The sequence below is a fragment of the Carettochelys insculpta genome, chromosome 3 (assembly GCF_033958435.1).
Source record: "Carettochelys insculpta isolate YL-2023 chromosome 3, ASM3395843v1, whole genome shotgun sequence".
NCBI classification, from domain to species: Eukaryota; Metazoa; Chordata; order Testudines; family Carettochelyidae; genus Carettochelys; species Carettochelys insculpta.
In genome coordinates, this window is record NC_134139.1 from 6,614,346 (window position 1) to 6,630,764 (window position 16,419).

The 16,419-nt window shown below is 39.2% G+C and overlaps 1 protein-coding gene across 1 annotated transcript in view; it reads right to left on the reverse strand.

Moving 5' to 3' along the window:
* CFAP61 (cilia and flagella associated protein 61) overlaps positions 1-16,419 on the reverse strand; it is a 253,647-nt gene that overhangs the window by 56,397 nt on the left and 180,831 nt on the right. The window contains exons 22-24 of the mRNA XM_074988390.1: positions 14,171-14,345; positions 5,739-6,031; positions 2,708-3,035 (exon numbers count right to left, since the gene is read on the reverse strand). Coding sequence (XP_074844491.1) covers positions 2,708-3,035; positions 5,739-6,031; positions 14,171-14,345 — 796 coding nt within the window. The remainder of the gene's footprint in view (positions 1-2,707; positions 3,036-5,738; positions 6,032-14,170; positions 14,346-16,419) is intronic.

The window sequence follows — 16,419 nt, forward strand, 5'->3', positions numbered from 1 at the left end:
CTGGGCCATCTGAAGGCTCCTTTTGGGGAGGGTCTCCCAGTCAGGGATGGAGCTTCTTGGCACCAGCTGAGGGAGGGATGCAGGGGGCCCATAGACTCCTGCTCAGAATTGCTGTTGGTGGGCTTTTTGCTTCTAATCAATGGCTGTTACTTTCAAGTTTTGCATTGAAACATGGAATGCTGTCATTAGCTTCTCCTCATATGCAATGGGCATTGCTACTTTCAGTTTATTCCTATACTATTCAGCTTTGTAAAGATACTCAGCATGGCAGTGATGATAGCCTGTCATGCATGCCTTGCTCATGCTCTTCTCAACCCAGAGATAGTTCCAACAGAGTGATTTATCTCAATTTATTAGATTGGCTACCTATGATTGAGCGAAAAAACAGCTAAGGATGATGTGCTTTCTCTTGTGAAATGAATGGTAAGAAAGGATGTAGTTTTGGATCATAAGAATCCCCAGTTTACACAATTCATGTCAACTCAATGAGAATTATATGTAAACCATGGTTGCATCAAATGGGGAGTATGTATGATCTTTCCGTAATCACTTCAAACTCAGGCTTTAGGTTGTCACAAAGATAATTTTGGTGTTGTATAGAGGAAGACTATAGTTCAACTCTGCTGGCCAGGGAGCAACAAAGACATTGGGAAGAAGATCAAATACTACACTGTGTGCCCGCAAATTCATCATGATCCTGGCCCAGATTATCTATATCCTTTGTTTTGGCCTCAAACTCCTTGGATACATAGCCACATAGGCTTTACTGTGGTTACATGCTTTTGGCTCTAGTTGATGCCTTTTTGAAACAGCCACTAGTTTTCAGAATGACTTCTGTTACAGCTGCCAAGACCATTGGACATCTTCATACTTCATTTAATCAACCTGGTTTATCATTACAGTTGGTGAGCACCAGTGGACCTCAAGTGTGTTCTGGAGAATTTCAGAGGTTTCTAGCTTCAAATGGGATTATCGCATACATTCCATTCACACCATCCTGCTACAAATGGGCTAGTGAAACATTTTACTCAGACACATTGGCTTTCCTTGTGAGACAGCAAGTCTATTTTGAGTCATTAGCAGACATCAGACCCTTCATTCTTGTATACAGAAATGCTCAACATGCTGCTATCCAGGACTTATCTACTGCAACTTTTTCTTTAAAGAGATCTTTGCATCCTGATGGTGCACCCTACTCAGATGAATCCCAAGCTACTGATCAATTACATGAGACTTGTTGTCATTTCTTTTGAAGTATGAGAATTAGTGTGGACTCAAAACTTTGGCTTTGAAATGAAATGGGTACCTGGAGCTCTTGTAAAATGCATGGGACTGGGTTTGCTTGAGGGGAAATTATCCAGTGAAACTCTATGAATCAACATATGAATCAGCTGCAGCCCACAGCAAACATCAGAATCTGGAACTATTCCAGTACAAATTTCTGTTCCTCTGATCAAATTATCTTCAGTTAAAACCACTAATTTTGATGACTTAGCAGAAGAAACTTGGGTTCAATGTCCAACTGATTCCATGTTATCAACTGTTGTTGTTGTTCAGGACACTGCTACCCCACCCTGTTACCACCAAAATGTATGAACACGGTGGAGCACCTGAATTTATACATTGTTTAGCCATTGAGTTGCTATTCCTAGGAAAACTAATCTGTTGCTATTTAAGAGTCTGAGGTAGTCCACCTGCAATTTTTAATTGGATTATAGAATTTTTTTAATTGTTATCTGTGTACATGATAATTTATATATGTTTTTGAAGTTCTTTAAAGTGGGGTGGAGGAATGTGATATCTTGTCACTTTAAAATGTCAGATTCCCAGTTTGTTTCTGATGAACTTTATTTTGTCAGTCTCACAAGACTAAGCTTTTTAAAAATAACAACATTCCATGATTTGTCTCAATGCGAACTAACATAAGAATTGGCATATTCTGATACTTCTGTTTTGGGACCAAACCAGGATGTGCAGAGATGGACCAAAATCTAACCTTCTATGTATTACTGGGAATCGGTACTGTGGGATTTCAGTATCAAAACTGACTCCTTCGGGACAAAGATTTGAGAAAAAGATGAAAGTTTATTGAACTTGTTGCCTCAGTCCCTAATAAGGATAAGGATAAATCACGGACATATAGAAACTAAGTTTTTTATAGGAGTTTGTTGCTAACAGTATCACCAGTATGGAATTGTCAGAAAATTCATTTGGCCAAAGGTGTAAACTGCCAGTTAGGGAGTGGGGAATTGAAAGGTTTCAAGCACTGTAAGCTAAAAACTAGGATGCATTGTTACAAGCAAAGTGATCTAATTAGCTGCACTACATGTTCTCATCTAACAGTGTTTAGCTGAGCACACCTTTATAATCAAGAAGTGAGTCTAAAGATAGAGGTTAAGAATTAACAGTAAACAAATGGAACAGAGAACAAGTTTGATGGTAGTGACAAAATGTGAGGACATGGAGTCTTCTTTCACTAACATGGCTAACTTTAAATAGAGTTGCATTAAACCTATTTCATGTACTCATTAGCTCATGGGTATAGCATAAAATTTCCCACAGATCAACAATGTATTACATAATATTACTTACATAAAAGCTTCCAACAATCACTGATGTAATTCATACCATACCATGGCATTTTGTGGTACAGAAGTACTGAAAAAAATAGTAGTGTAACAAACAGAAGAATTTGTTTCTGACACACCTTGAATTTTACATCCCTTGTACATAGGGATCAATCTATCCAGATCTTCTGGTGGCTCGGAAAGTGGCTCAAGGGTTGGATCAAAGAGATTCAGCATAGCTGCAGCAAGCTGGAAACCAACCTCTTTTGAACTGAAATTAGTATGTGTCCATTCATTTGCATAATAGATATTGGAAAACTTAGTTAAAGGACCAGCTGCTCTGATAGTAACATCATTAGTATGGAAGTTGGTATCAATCACAAGTCTCCCATCATAAACCAGACATGCATCATTAATCGCCTTGAAGGTTTCATAATCCACTCCCTTGTTGGAAAAGTTAAAAAATGCCTAGAAAAGATGCAATAAATGTAGGTCATAATACATTAGTCACTGTCTACTACAATAAATAGGTTCTGTGACTTATTTTACAAACTCCAGAACAAAATATAATGAGATTTGTACAGTATATCCTGATGTGGTCTATTGATTAAATTTTGAAATTAAAATTAAAAAGGGACCCCAAGAGCTGAGATTTATTAAGCTATGAGTATTCTAAATTTTCTATTTTCTGGTTATCTTGGTGTACTATATTTTAATATTTGTACGTTAGTTTTTCAGGGATAAGGGTCTGGCAACAGAGTGGGTTTTTGCCAGCAGAACCATGCCCACAGTGCTTGCTTTCTGCTGTGAACATGCAAATGAGTCATATGAATACGCAAATGAGAGGCCATTTGCAATTTTGTGAACCCTCATTTGCCTCATGCTGCCAGCAGCTGGACTGAATCTAGACGTGGCCTAAGAAGACTAAACAGTTACACAATTAAAATATGAACACATCTTGATTGTCCCAGAGTTTTTAACATAGGTGACATGCTAGAAATGAAAACAAAAAAAGCTGTCAAGTAGCACTTTAAAGACTAACAAAATAATTTTTAGGTGAGCTTTTGGGGGCTTTCCCATGAAAGCTCACCTAATAAATTATTTTGTTAGTCTTTAAAGTGCTACTTGACTGCTTTTTGTTTTCATAGTATATAGACTAGCATGGCTTTCTTTCTCTCTGTTACGATTCAACATGCTAGAAATGAGATTTCTGAAAGAATGTTATTGAGAAGAGGGTTGTGACTTGGCCTTAAGATTGGGAGAAAATATTCCATGCACATGGGGAGGTGAGGCATGAAAGACAACATGGAGGATGCAATGGAAGAGGGAAATGAAGGGAGCATGGAGTTTGTCATCCCGGCACTGCTAAAGGAAACAGGAGTTGCTATGATGTATTTATGTTTCTTCATACACCAAAACATTTAACACAGTGGCTGTGTCTGCACTAGCTCCCAACTTCAAAGGGAACATGGTAAGTAGGGTGTCGGGAGATTACTAATGAAGTGCTGCAGTGCATATGCAGCACTTCATTAAGCTAATTCTCCCCCCCCCCTCCCCCGGCAAACTTTGAAGCGGTGAACTTTGAAGTGCTGGCTTGCGTGTAGCCGTGGCTAACCTGCTGGTACTTCAAAGTGCCTGGGCTACTTTGAAGTCCCTTTACTCCTGGGGACTTTGAAGTCACCCGGGAACTTCAAAGTCCCCAGGTGTAAAGGAACTCTGAAGTAGCGCAGGCACTTCCAAGTACCGGCGGGTTAGCCGCGGCTACATGCAAGCCAGCACTTCGAAGTTGCCGCGGGGGGAGAATTAGCTTAAAGAAGTGCTGCGTATGCACCACAGCACTTGATTAGTAATTTCCTGACACCCTACTTACCATGTTCCCTTTGAAGTTGGGAGCTAGTGTAGACATAGCCACTGTTACCAAAGACAACCTGACAATGGTGGGTCTAAAATTAGAGTGCAGAGTAGATCCTTGCCAAACAGGGATGAGGCAGGAACAGCAGGAGAGGAGCTATAGTCCCTGACATCCACAGAAACTACAGGAGTACGCCTTTCCCCATCTTTGGGGGCAGAAAAGCATGGACGTGAGAAGTGACTATGGCAAGCTGATTGTGAGGGGGGAGCTGGTGGGAGGCAAAGGTGTTGGAGGAACAAACTGTAAGGGAGACTCTAGAACAGGTGAATAGTGTGAATGATGGAGCAACAGGGCCATTTGAGGGGAGGAAGGAAGAGAGAATGACACAGCAGGAAGGAGATGGAGGGAAAATGAGGATGTTGGGTGTAGAGCAGGCTAAGAGCTTGGGTAGGGGAGGAAGGAAGGATAAGGGATAGGGAAGGAAGAATGAAGGGTTTATAAGGATGGTAAGGAGGAGGAGAAATTAGGAAGTTGCTAGGAAGAGAAAAGGAAGGGTTTCAGGGAATATTTGGAGAGAAGGAAGGGCTTTATAGATTCAAAGAGCACAGAATGTGAAGGGAAATTTATTGTTAGGAACCTCATGGAAGGCCGCCCCTCCAACTTGGTAATAAACTTACTACACATATGGGGAACACATGCAAAGCAAAGACGTGTCAAGATGCTCACGTGGGTGTCTGTCAGTGCATATCCTGAATCTTTTACTTACATAAGCAAGGCTTAGTCAGACAACAAAGCCAACTGATGAGTAACTACTAAATGACTGACAAAAAAAGTGCCAATATTGTATTTTAATTGCAGTCCTTAATTTAGAGGGTTGATACATATTTTGTCCTGGTAAAGAAAAATTCTACATGGAATAGTTAGAATAAGAGTATGTTAAATGTTATGCCTATCAGTATTAACACTACAATCTCACAATTTGATTTGAATTCAGTTTCCTAATCATATTTAGATCATTGTAGGTAGGAGTACTATAGGTATTAAAACAATAGAAGCATTTTAAGAATGATTTTGAAAAAATAGTAAAACTATCATTAACAGCGAATAGTAATTTGTATATCTGTCACTTTAAACAGTTTATAATACAAATCTGTTTAGAAATCTGAAATGTTTTATGTGGATTTAAAAAGAACAACAGCCATAAATTAATAAAACCCTAAATCTTCCAGATATAGTGAAATCTAGCCAAACATACCAGTAAATAGCTTGGTCAGATTATCTCTGCAGCTGGACAAAATAAATAAAAAATATATACTTACTGAACATTGCAGTTTGAATGGTCTTGTATTAGTCGTAAAAGAAGCACATGTTATAGGATCTGGGTGGTCACCTTCATTCCACTGTGCCAGTGTACTATCACAATAGACACACACATCATTCTTTGACAGTGCTTCTTTAACAGCTTTTTCAATTGCGTTGTTGTTAAGGCAAGTTACATTTGAGCTAAGTGGAGGTTGCACAAGATGTATGCGAGAACCATGAATTCCAAGAGACAGGAGGGTTTGTGCTGTGGAATAAACGTCAATGGTATTCCCATAGACAATGACATTCCCTAGGGGACAAAAGGAAGAAAAATTCTAAGACACATGCCAAGAACTCTATCAGTCTAACTCAAACGATGATAATACAGAATTGCTTTCTTTGACCCTCTTACTGATCTGATGCTATGAAGCAAACAATGCCATGTAGCAACAGTAGCTAAGATAATTTAGTGAAGAATTTGTGCAAAACATCCCATAAAGTGGGCAAGCACTTATTACAAAAGCATGACATGCATTATGACCCAGAACTTGAAACTCTGCAGACTGAAAATCTCAAAAATCTTGTGCCTTGCCATTCCTTCCCCATCTTGCCTATTTAAAGCACACATTAAAGACACAAGATCAAAACCACAATCTGATTTCTCTGTCCAATATAAAAACGCCACTTTAACAGAAAAACTTTTTTTTAAATTTTGAAAATTACACAGAAATGGGTCTGAACTGTCCCCTCTTGTAATAAGAGCTGCAGGACTAGACTGCACGAAAAAAATTATCCAGGGGAATCCTTCACAGAGATATCAGCTCCTTGTCCCATCAGTGGGAGAGGGGTAAGGGCCTCTCCCCTTGTGTGAAATATGAGGTGGAGCTTCAAACATGGCAGATCTCTAGAGATATGCAAGAGGCCTGGGCAACCATAGGGAGGTCTAGAGTCTCTGTATCAGCTCTGGCTCCTAGTGCAGATCCCTGTCCCAGCTCCTTGGCAATACCGCTCTATTTGAGCGATGCCGTCAGAGGGAACCAATGGGCTGCAGAGGACTTCAGAAGCCCAGAACAACAATATGGAGAGAAAGTAACATAGCTCGAGCGTGTAATCTTTTCAGATCCCATCCACGGGACTGTAATGAGAAAGACCCAACCCCATCCGAACTTGTCCAACCTCTTCCTTCAGAGTGAGATTTCTGGCCACCATAGTGGGGATTTGGCATGATATGAGAAGAGGGGTATGGTGGAGCAGAAGTGCCTTGAATCCTCACTGTGCACAGAGAACTGGACCATGAACTGGTGTTCAACAAAAATCTATAGGAAATGCATGCAATGAAAGGAAATTTGAGGCTTGAAACAATGCAGCCATTCCAACAATGCAATGGTTTTCAACCTTTTTGCATTTGCAGGTCCCCTACTAAATTTCAGAGGGAGGTGTGGACCAGTTTGGAAATCTTAGACTTAGTCTCTAATGGACACCCTGCCCCCTGGCTCCATGGACCACAGGTTGAAAACCACTATCCTATGGTAATGACAACTTTTTGCAGCCCCTCTCAGCACAGTCAGTGGAGCTCCAGATCGCAAATTGAAAACCAGTGCAATAAGGGATTACATTGGAAATACACAGAAAGGATGGCATTGGCAACACTGGGGGTGCATAACTGTGAGACTAGAGTTTGACCCCATAACTCTGTCTCTACGCACAATTGTCTTGATCATGCCTTCTGGTAGGATTTTTTTTCCTGTGTATTTTGGTGGACTGATCAGGAGTGCTGTGTTTTTGCATGGAGCACTGTGATTATCTGAGGAGGTGAGTGAATGACTGGAATGACTCTCGTATACAGTTCCATGTCAGTGTCAGGATGGATGTACCAGTTAGGTGTTACTGGCGGTAAGAGAATCCCTACACTCTAAATCTTATTATTCCATAGACTAAACTGTTTATAACTGAAGCTTGTGATGCTGACACTTACACAGTGCTGTAATGGAGGCTAAGAGGGGATTACTATACCAAGCCCAGCTCCAAAGAATATTAATGTCAGGGTGTCTAACAGATTATGGAAGCCCTTTCAATTTTAATGTTATATTACATTGTTTACACAGTTTCTTTGATATGCCAAATAAATACATTTCTTCATAGTTTTATGAGAATGCAAAAGTATTTCACCATCAATATGGACTCTCAAGAATGATGGGAAACTGTTTTTTGCTGATGACATAAAGGATCAATGGAAAGGAACAAGTTCATGTGCAATTCTGAGATTATGACAGTAAGTAGCAAGAGACTGCATCACCTTTCTAAGCTTAACATTTATTTGCCCATTACAGATAATGGGAAATTTTACTTCCAGTATAGATTGTAAAATACTCTTGTTAAGCCATGGTAACTATTTATTTTCTCGTCTTTTTTGCTACGACACCGACTTGTGGACTCGAAACAGCAACATTGTGCTTGTATACAAGACCAGAATGAGAAGTTAAAAAGTGAGACTGAACCATCATTTTCACGGTCCAAGCAAAATGCAACGGAAAGAACAAATAAACAGAAAAAATGATGAAATACGAGTTTTGATTTTCAGTTCTAATAAATCTAAAGCATTATTAGTAATGCAAGTAAAGAACGTGGGTTTGCTGATGCTGACATGTTCTATGTTTCATTAAGAATTGTTTTAATTTGTGGGGAGGTGAAAAACATTAAAAGTTGAGAAGGATGGAGTGACAAGAAAACAAGAGTGAGCAATACTCACTGACAACCACGTCAACAACATTTTCTTTCTCACTCTAAAGCATACAATTCCAAGAAGACCACAGATGCTAGCAAGTTGGTAGGCCAACATTTTCAGAGGGAATGTCAGCCACTGTAATAGATGTTCACATTTACAAATATGCAAGATCAGAATTAAGCACTGGGTTTCTCAAGAAGAAATAAAAATCAGTTTTATATAGTAACATTAAATGCAAATACATTTGATTAAGGAAAACATTGTTCCTTTACTGACCTCAGTTAAATCAACGATTTAAGATTTCCGCTTATTACAATATTAGAAAATTTAGATTACAGTGCTCAGACTGTAGGAATTACAGATATTCATTAGAGACTAAAATTATGTCCATCAGACAGCCAGACAGTAATTACTCAAGATGTTTTTATTATTTAACGGCATGAAAATTTATCTGTGAGTAAACATAATAATATAATAATATTCAGTGGAAAAACAAGAATAATAAATAAAGACCATTGCAGTACTTTATCATATAATATTACATGCCTACGTTCCGCTGCAGAGCATTCTCATAATTTCCTATGAGTGGAAACACAAGGTTTCTGTGACCCCAGCATGACCTAAATGCTTTCTGCTTGGAAAAATTAAGTTCCATTCCTATTAGACAGAGCTACAGGAGCTCTGTTGGCTGATTCATGCACTGGAATTTTAATGCTACAGCATTTCTACAAACATGCTTTTAATAAGGCAGTAAACTGTCTTTACCTTAAGAGGAAAATAATTGATCCATTTTGGACCATTAGAGAAGTTTTGTTCTTTACAACCCTCCCACTTTTTTATTTCTGTGGAAAGGTAATAGCAAATGAATTTCAATTAGAGTTATAATGGGTTACATTGCATTCAGTTGCTGGATTTACCCATAAAAAGAATGTTTACTTACTGTACAGTAACAGTGGTTTGTTGAGATGTTCTGTGCAAGTGGGTCCTACTTACATTGTCTCTTCCCCCAGCACAGGACACTATAACATTTTCACTGGCTGTGGCCAGCAGGTGTCGCATACATGCTATGTATGCCTTCACACCCCCTTCTCCTGAGGACATGAAAGGGGTAAAGACCCTAACCTCCACTCAGTTCCTTCAAACATCCCTACGCAGTGAAAAACACTGTGTAGTTTCTTCTTAATTTGTTTATAGCTAGCTGTAATTGTTACTGTTTCATTTAGCCAGTGGCAATAAATATGAGGAGGAGAGACAAGATCAGCACAGGGCCTATGACAGGCCTTTGACCTGGTTTCACGTCATGCCTCTACACTAGGGGGATTATCTCTCTGACAGACATCTTTGATGTGTGTCTCTACTGTTTGGGTGAAGAACTTAGCATACCATTAAGCGCTTGTCTACACAGGGGGTTATGAGCTGAACAGGAATGTGGTTTCTAATGTGCACCATGAACCACATTACTTGGTTCAGACACACCAAAGGTACCCACCCTGCTGCACTTTAATGTAGTACCCTTTAAAACATCACTGTGTTAAAGCACACCAGCAGGGTCTACATGGATCAAAAAAAGTGGCTCATCCTTCCACCGCTACAGACCCTAGAGACATGACATTGAGTTAGGAGCAATAAAGAAGCAGAATGAGACTACAAAAATCCATTGGAGCAGTCAGGGACCCCTGCAATCTGAAGACTGAGAACTTAGACTGCAAGCTGGTTTCTCAACACCACATTTGTCCCCAGTGCTGGGTAATAAGGGGCACAGAAATGTGAAGACACATTTATTACATCATATCAGGGCACCAAATTCACTGGCACTGTCCCCAGTTGCTCCAGAGTGTTCAGCATGATTTACTCCATCCTCTTGGCTGGCATCCTCATTATTCATTAAATCCTGCTCGGCACCAGTGGTCCCAGCCTCTGAAGATTCTTTGGCAGAAAGGAAGACAGCAATAGCACTTCCAGCACAGATGTCTCATCCAAATGATTTCTCAGAGAGGTGTTTTCTGTTTGTTTTTGTGTCCTCAATGGAGCCCAAGGTTACTTCAGAGCCTGACTCACAAATTTGTTTGGTTAGCCGGATGACCACTTATCACAGGAATGGCCAAGTTTCTCGCAGTCCAATTAAATTTGTTTCAAACCACCAGACCTGGCTCTCTGCGTACTGTGCAGTTATTTAGCTCTAAATTTACCCCTAAAATGTCTTCTAAGAGCCCAGTAAGCAGGGGAAGTGTTAATAACGTGCTAGAGGATATTGACCTCTGATGGTCTGTCAAATTCTCTCATCTGGCACTGATCTGGTCCCAAGGGTGCTGGATGAGAGAGGTTCAACCTGTAGTTACAACTATAATTGTGACTAATTACTAAAGTAATGTTATGCACTAAAAAGTTCCCTATTTATTGGACCTTCCTGGGCTCCATATCAAATATTCTCAGTTTGCAAATACAAGGATGTTTCTTTCCCCACACACTGAGATTCCTACAAACTCACAATGATCCAAGAATCAGCATGGGCTTCTTTTTGTCACCAGTAATAGAGGAATGGAAAGGGCAAATTAGGCCCTCTCATAAACTTGTGTAAACTCCATGCAGACCCGCTATCAGGGTCAGTTAGCATTCACACACAAATATCTTGTTACTTACAAATGAAGCATACCTGATGTGGAAACCAGAGAGATGCAGCGAATATAGAATTCTACAATAGCATTGTTACGAAGTTTTGTATTAGGACAGAAACACACTTTAAAGCAGAATGGAACTCGATAACTGTTTTCTGTTGTTCTTTTATGATATTAGTATTGTAGATGGCATTATTTTGTGAATAAGATGAAACCTCCCAGCTGCCACAGATCACAAAGAGACAACTATGAGCCACAATTTCAAAAGTATTTAGGTGACTAAAACTACAGACAGGTGCCTAGAAAGATTTTGGCAAAATTGTCAGGTTATCTCCCATTAATTTAAACAGGAGTTAGTTTTTGCATGGCTAGGAATTTTCAAAAGCCCCACTAGGCATGCCTTTTCAAATCTGGCCTCTGTGACCTTATATACTCTTACAGGAAAAATGTTTTGTTTTGTTCAACCTAGCCAAGAGTTCAAAAGATAAGAAGCAATTTTCTCAGCAAACCAGGCATGGAATGTATTTGAAAATGAAACTTTGTTATAAAGGTTGAACCTCTTTCTCCAGAACTCTCTCATCCAGCAACATCTGTAATCTGGCATGATTTTAGATAGCTGGATGACCACTTATCATGGGGGCAGCCAAATTTCCCATGGCCCAATTAAGTTTGTTTGCAGCCACCAGTCCTGGCTTTCAGTGTTCTGTGCTGTTATTTAACTCCAATTTACTGCTAAATGGCAATGTCTACATGAGCTTTTCGAAAGGGGGACACTAATGAGACACTTCAGGATATGTTAATGAAGAGCTGTCATGAATATGCAGTGCCTCATTAGCATAATGTTCACCGTGGTGATTCCAAAGTGCTGCTTTCAAATCGCGTGCCACCAACGTAGATGGGGGCCTTTTGAAAGGACCCCCCAGACTTCAGAAGCCCCTTATTCCTAAAACCAAATAGGAAAAGGGGCTTTCAAAGTCCGGTGGGGGGGGAGTCCTTTTCAAAGGATCTCATCTACGTGGGCAGCGCACGATTTGAAAGTGGCACTTTCAAATCACCGCGGCCTCCATTTTGCTAATGAGGTGCTGTACATTCATGGCAGCACCTCATTAACATATCCTGAAGTGTCTCATTAGCATCCCCCTTTTGAAAGGTCGGGGCTAGAATAGACATAACTAACGTCTTCTAAAAGCCCAGTAAGCAGTGGAAGTGGTGGTAACGTGCTAGACAATATTGACCTCTCATGGTTCGGCAAACTGTTTAGTATCAATCAGGTCCTAAGAGTGCTGGACCAGACAGGTTAAACCCGTATTTGGTTAGTAATTTCATAATCACTTCCAGAGCATCTTACAATATCTGGGGCCCAATCCTCCAATCCCATCTTTTAGTAACAGGTTTGAGACGTGGGATTTTAAGTAAGTAACAAATGATAACTGATTTAGATTCTCACCTAGTGTAAATTGGCATAGCATTGACTTCAGTGAACTATAACGATTTGCACTAGATGAGAAGCATCAAAGCTTCTGTCTGGTACACTTGATTGGAAACCACAAAAGGAACCTTATTAGGTGAAGTTAGTGGATAGCTGAAATACAAGCAGTACCATGCATTAGATAGGAAGAAGCACGAAAAGAACTGGGGTTAGGATGATGCATCATATAATCTATACATGGTACAAAGAAATAAAAGTTATATTTCTGAACTGGAAAAATGAAGTGCATATGCTCTATGTTGAAAACAAGAACAAATGAACCATGCCATTGCTAATCAATTTTTTCTCAGCTGTGGTTTAATATAATTTTTTTAACCTCCAGTATTCTCTGAATTCTCAAAAAGTTTAAAATGAAGCAATAGCTTAGATTGGAAATCTGATTAACAAAAATTATAATAACCATGTGTAAATAAAGGAAATGCATGACTCAGCATATGGCTGTCTCTTAAAGATAACAAGGTTCTGGAAAAGTTCCCAAAATGGAAAACAAAAATAAGATTAAATCAAAGATGCCCACAAGCTGCAGGCAGCTAGGTGAAAGTGACAGGTGGCCTGAAGACAGTTGATAGGTGTCCACATCAGCTGGCAAATCTTTGCAAGTCTTCTGCTCCCAAATTTACCCTGATATAACCACTTATCAGTCTCCTGAATATGTTAGCTGTTGAAAAATGGAATTTTTCCCCTCAGAGAGAAGGTATCTTATATACTGCCGAGATGGGGTATAAAAGAACAAAATCTATAAGGAATATGAGTGGAGGAGACATAATAATGGCAGTGAGAGGGAGAAGGCAGAGGGGACAGGGACATAGGAAAAAGTGTGTAGAAGCATAAAGACAGACACAAAACAGAAGAGGCTCTCAACTGAAAGTGAGTAGATGAAAGCTAGATTACTTCTTTAAGGAACTCCAGCTGTATTTATCAGCTACGGTACCTATCACTGCAGGTAAATTTCCTTCTCTTAGATCTATATTAATTCTGATTAGAAACTCAGAAATGCTACAATGTGAGCTCATTTTACTTCTTTTTCTGTAGAGGAAAGCAAGATGATCCCACATATATTCTGTTGAATGCACATAGAACTCCGCACCAGGTATGTGAAATTTTAAAAGGCTTTCAAAGAAAATGTAAGGTATATTTTAGTCAAATTTAAGTTTAACAGAAAATACAGTATACAGGCAATTCTGTCTGTCGGGCTGTAACTAAAGATGATACTCAACACAGACACAATAGCATTTGAAAATATATCCATGCTAATTTAGACTTCTTTTTTCTATAGTACTTTTCAGATCTAGATATCTTCCTATATAATTGCAAAACATGTTTACTAATTAAATTATTATTTAATTATTTAATTAATAATTCTAGCCAGGCTTTGCTTTTAGGGTATTCACTTTGTGTCATACAATAATTATAGATAATTAAGTAATCTCAAGCCATTTTTTCTAGCAAAATATGTTGGATATCCAAAAACAACAAATTGTAAATTAATCTGGGAAACAAAGCATGGCAGATGAAAGATTTTGTTAGAATTAATTAGGCACTAATTATATATATGAAGTGGAGAACCAATAAGCCTAAATTCATTTATGTAAATATGCACGTGTTTACTAAAATCCTTACCTTGTGAATTGATAAAGTTTTCTTTTAGCCAGTGCTCTGCCTTTAAGCAGTTGTGGTCATCAGAGAAATTAAAAAGATTGGCAGGAACATCACCAGTATATCTTTGTTTACATCTGTGTATGACTTCCCTGTTAGTCACAAGTTGACTGATCTCTGCTCCAGTGGGACATGGAACCTTTTAAATATACAGCACATATAACTGGTAAGTGTTAACTGAGACTCTGAATAGCAATGCCATGAAGTATCTGATTACTCAAGAACTGCTGCCCCTGTGAGTCTGACTCCTTTTGGACATAGGAATTGTAACCAAGCAAGTCATTGGTCAGAAAGCATGCGTCTATGCAGAAAAATTATTTCAGAATAAGGCCTGCTATTCCGAAATAATTTTGTGAACATTTACATTTACACAGCAAAACTGCTATTTCAAAGTAATTTTGAAATAGTGGACATCTTATTTTGAATTCTGTAAACCTCATTCAATGAGGAATATATATTTTGGAATAGGGGCTGTGTAGACAGGGAATAGGGGCTATTTTGAAATAGTGGGGCCCAGTCCTACCCAGAGGGTGGCCTTAAATGCAATTCCACATCAGTGTGGACAATCTATTTTGAAATAGCTGAGTGCTATTTCGATATATATTTTGTGTGTAAACGCACTATTTCAAAATAAGCTATTTTGGAAAATCCCTTCTGGAATATCTTATTCTGAAATAACACTGATGTGTGGACACAGCCAAAGAAAACAGAGGAGTGTTACTGTATCTAATTTTCTGTTTCTGGCAGGATCTGTGAAGCCAAGGATTAAGAATTTTATATGTGTATGTGTATGATTGCACACATAATGCAGCACACATCATGTGCTTAAATTTATCAGTTAATTAAAAACTGAAATGACAGAACCCCCAATTCTGTGTTTTAGGGGAATCGTTTTTTACCAGAATTGTTATTGGCTCCCATCTTAGGGCATACTGTTCACGCTTTGCCCTGCTCTGGCTGGGCACAATAGCCAAGCACGGTGGGTTCAGCCCTCAGAGGATTCTTTCACTTTAGAAGAGTCCTCAGGTGGCAGAGCAATAACAGTGCCGTTCCAAGCCGCCACTCTCCTAATGCCCAGCATAGGAAGTCTGGCTGAAAGAAGATGCATCTTGGGCACCTCTACATACTGATTATGCCAACACAATCTCTTGGCCCTGAGGACAGCTGGACATAAATTAGAGGCAGGGTCTAGATCTGTGCCAGTATGAAGGACATGCACAAGAACAGCTCAGGTGAAAAACAGGATCTGGGCCATTGCATATAATAATATTTTTAAAAATACCTCTTGGAACAGTAAAAGGCTTTCACCAGAAAAATTACATGGGCTATTTGTGACTATTATTTTTGTGGAAACTTCCTGCTAAACAACAAAATTGCTGGTAATAGGATAACAAACACTGTGCCTCGCTTTATGGTTATTGCTTTGTATAATGCGTTAGAGACAATGATCAGTATGCAAAGCATCCCTGACAGTTTTCATAAATGAGAGAAAGATGAATGTTAAAACATTCCACAATAATCCTGCAATTGCAATTAAACAGCCTTAGGGAGGTAAAACTAAAGAAGATGATCAAGAGTGGCATGGTAGAAAATAGAATCTGAGTCTAACGTCACTCTGTTCAAGCCAGGTGCGCCCTGGTGATCCAGAAACAGACACTGACAGGAACTGGCTGTAGGGTAAATTCACAGTTGTTGAACTGCCACAATTTTTAATAAGTATCCATTTAAAATAGTGGTGTTAAGAAGTGAACATAAGAAAAATGGATAACACAGATGTGAATAATGTTCAGACTAAAAGGGTAACTAGACTCCAGAACAGCGTAAATATGCAGATAAGCATTTTTGTAACTATTAATTCACAGTTAGGAATTTTCATAAGCAAAATTTTAGCTATAAGCACTTTTTTCCTTTTCACAGCAAAACTAAAATTGCAGAAATTTTGTGTGTGAGAGAGCAGGCTACAACGTTTTGAGTGAGATAAAAATTGCATGAAAGTTTGAATGGTGTAACCAGTGTTGTTGGGTTTTATTTTATTTCATTTTTTGGTTTTGTTTTGTACTGGTTTGGTTTGGTTTTGGTTTTCTTTTGTGTGTGCTGGTACGTGCCAGTACTGAGTACCAGCACACCAGCAGCCCCAGCTGTGAAAGGAGCTAGGAGGAGGCCATGGGAAGCCAGCTGAGTACTGGCTCCTCTATTTTTCCCCCCCGCCCCCC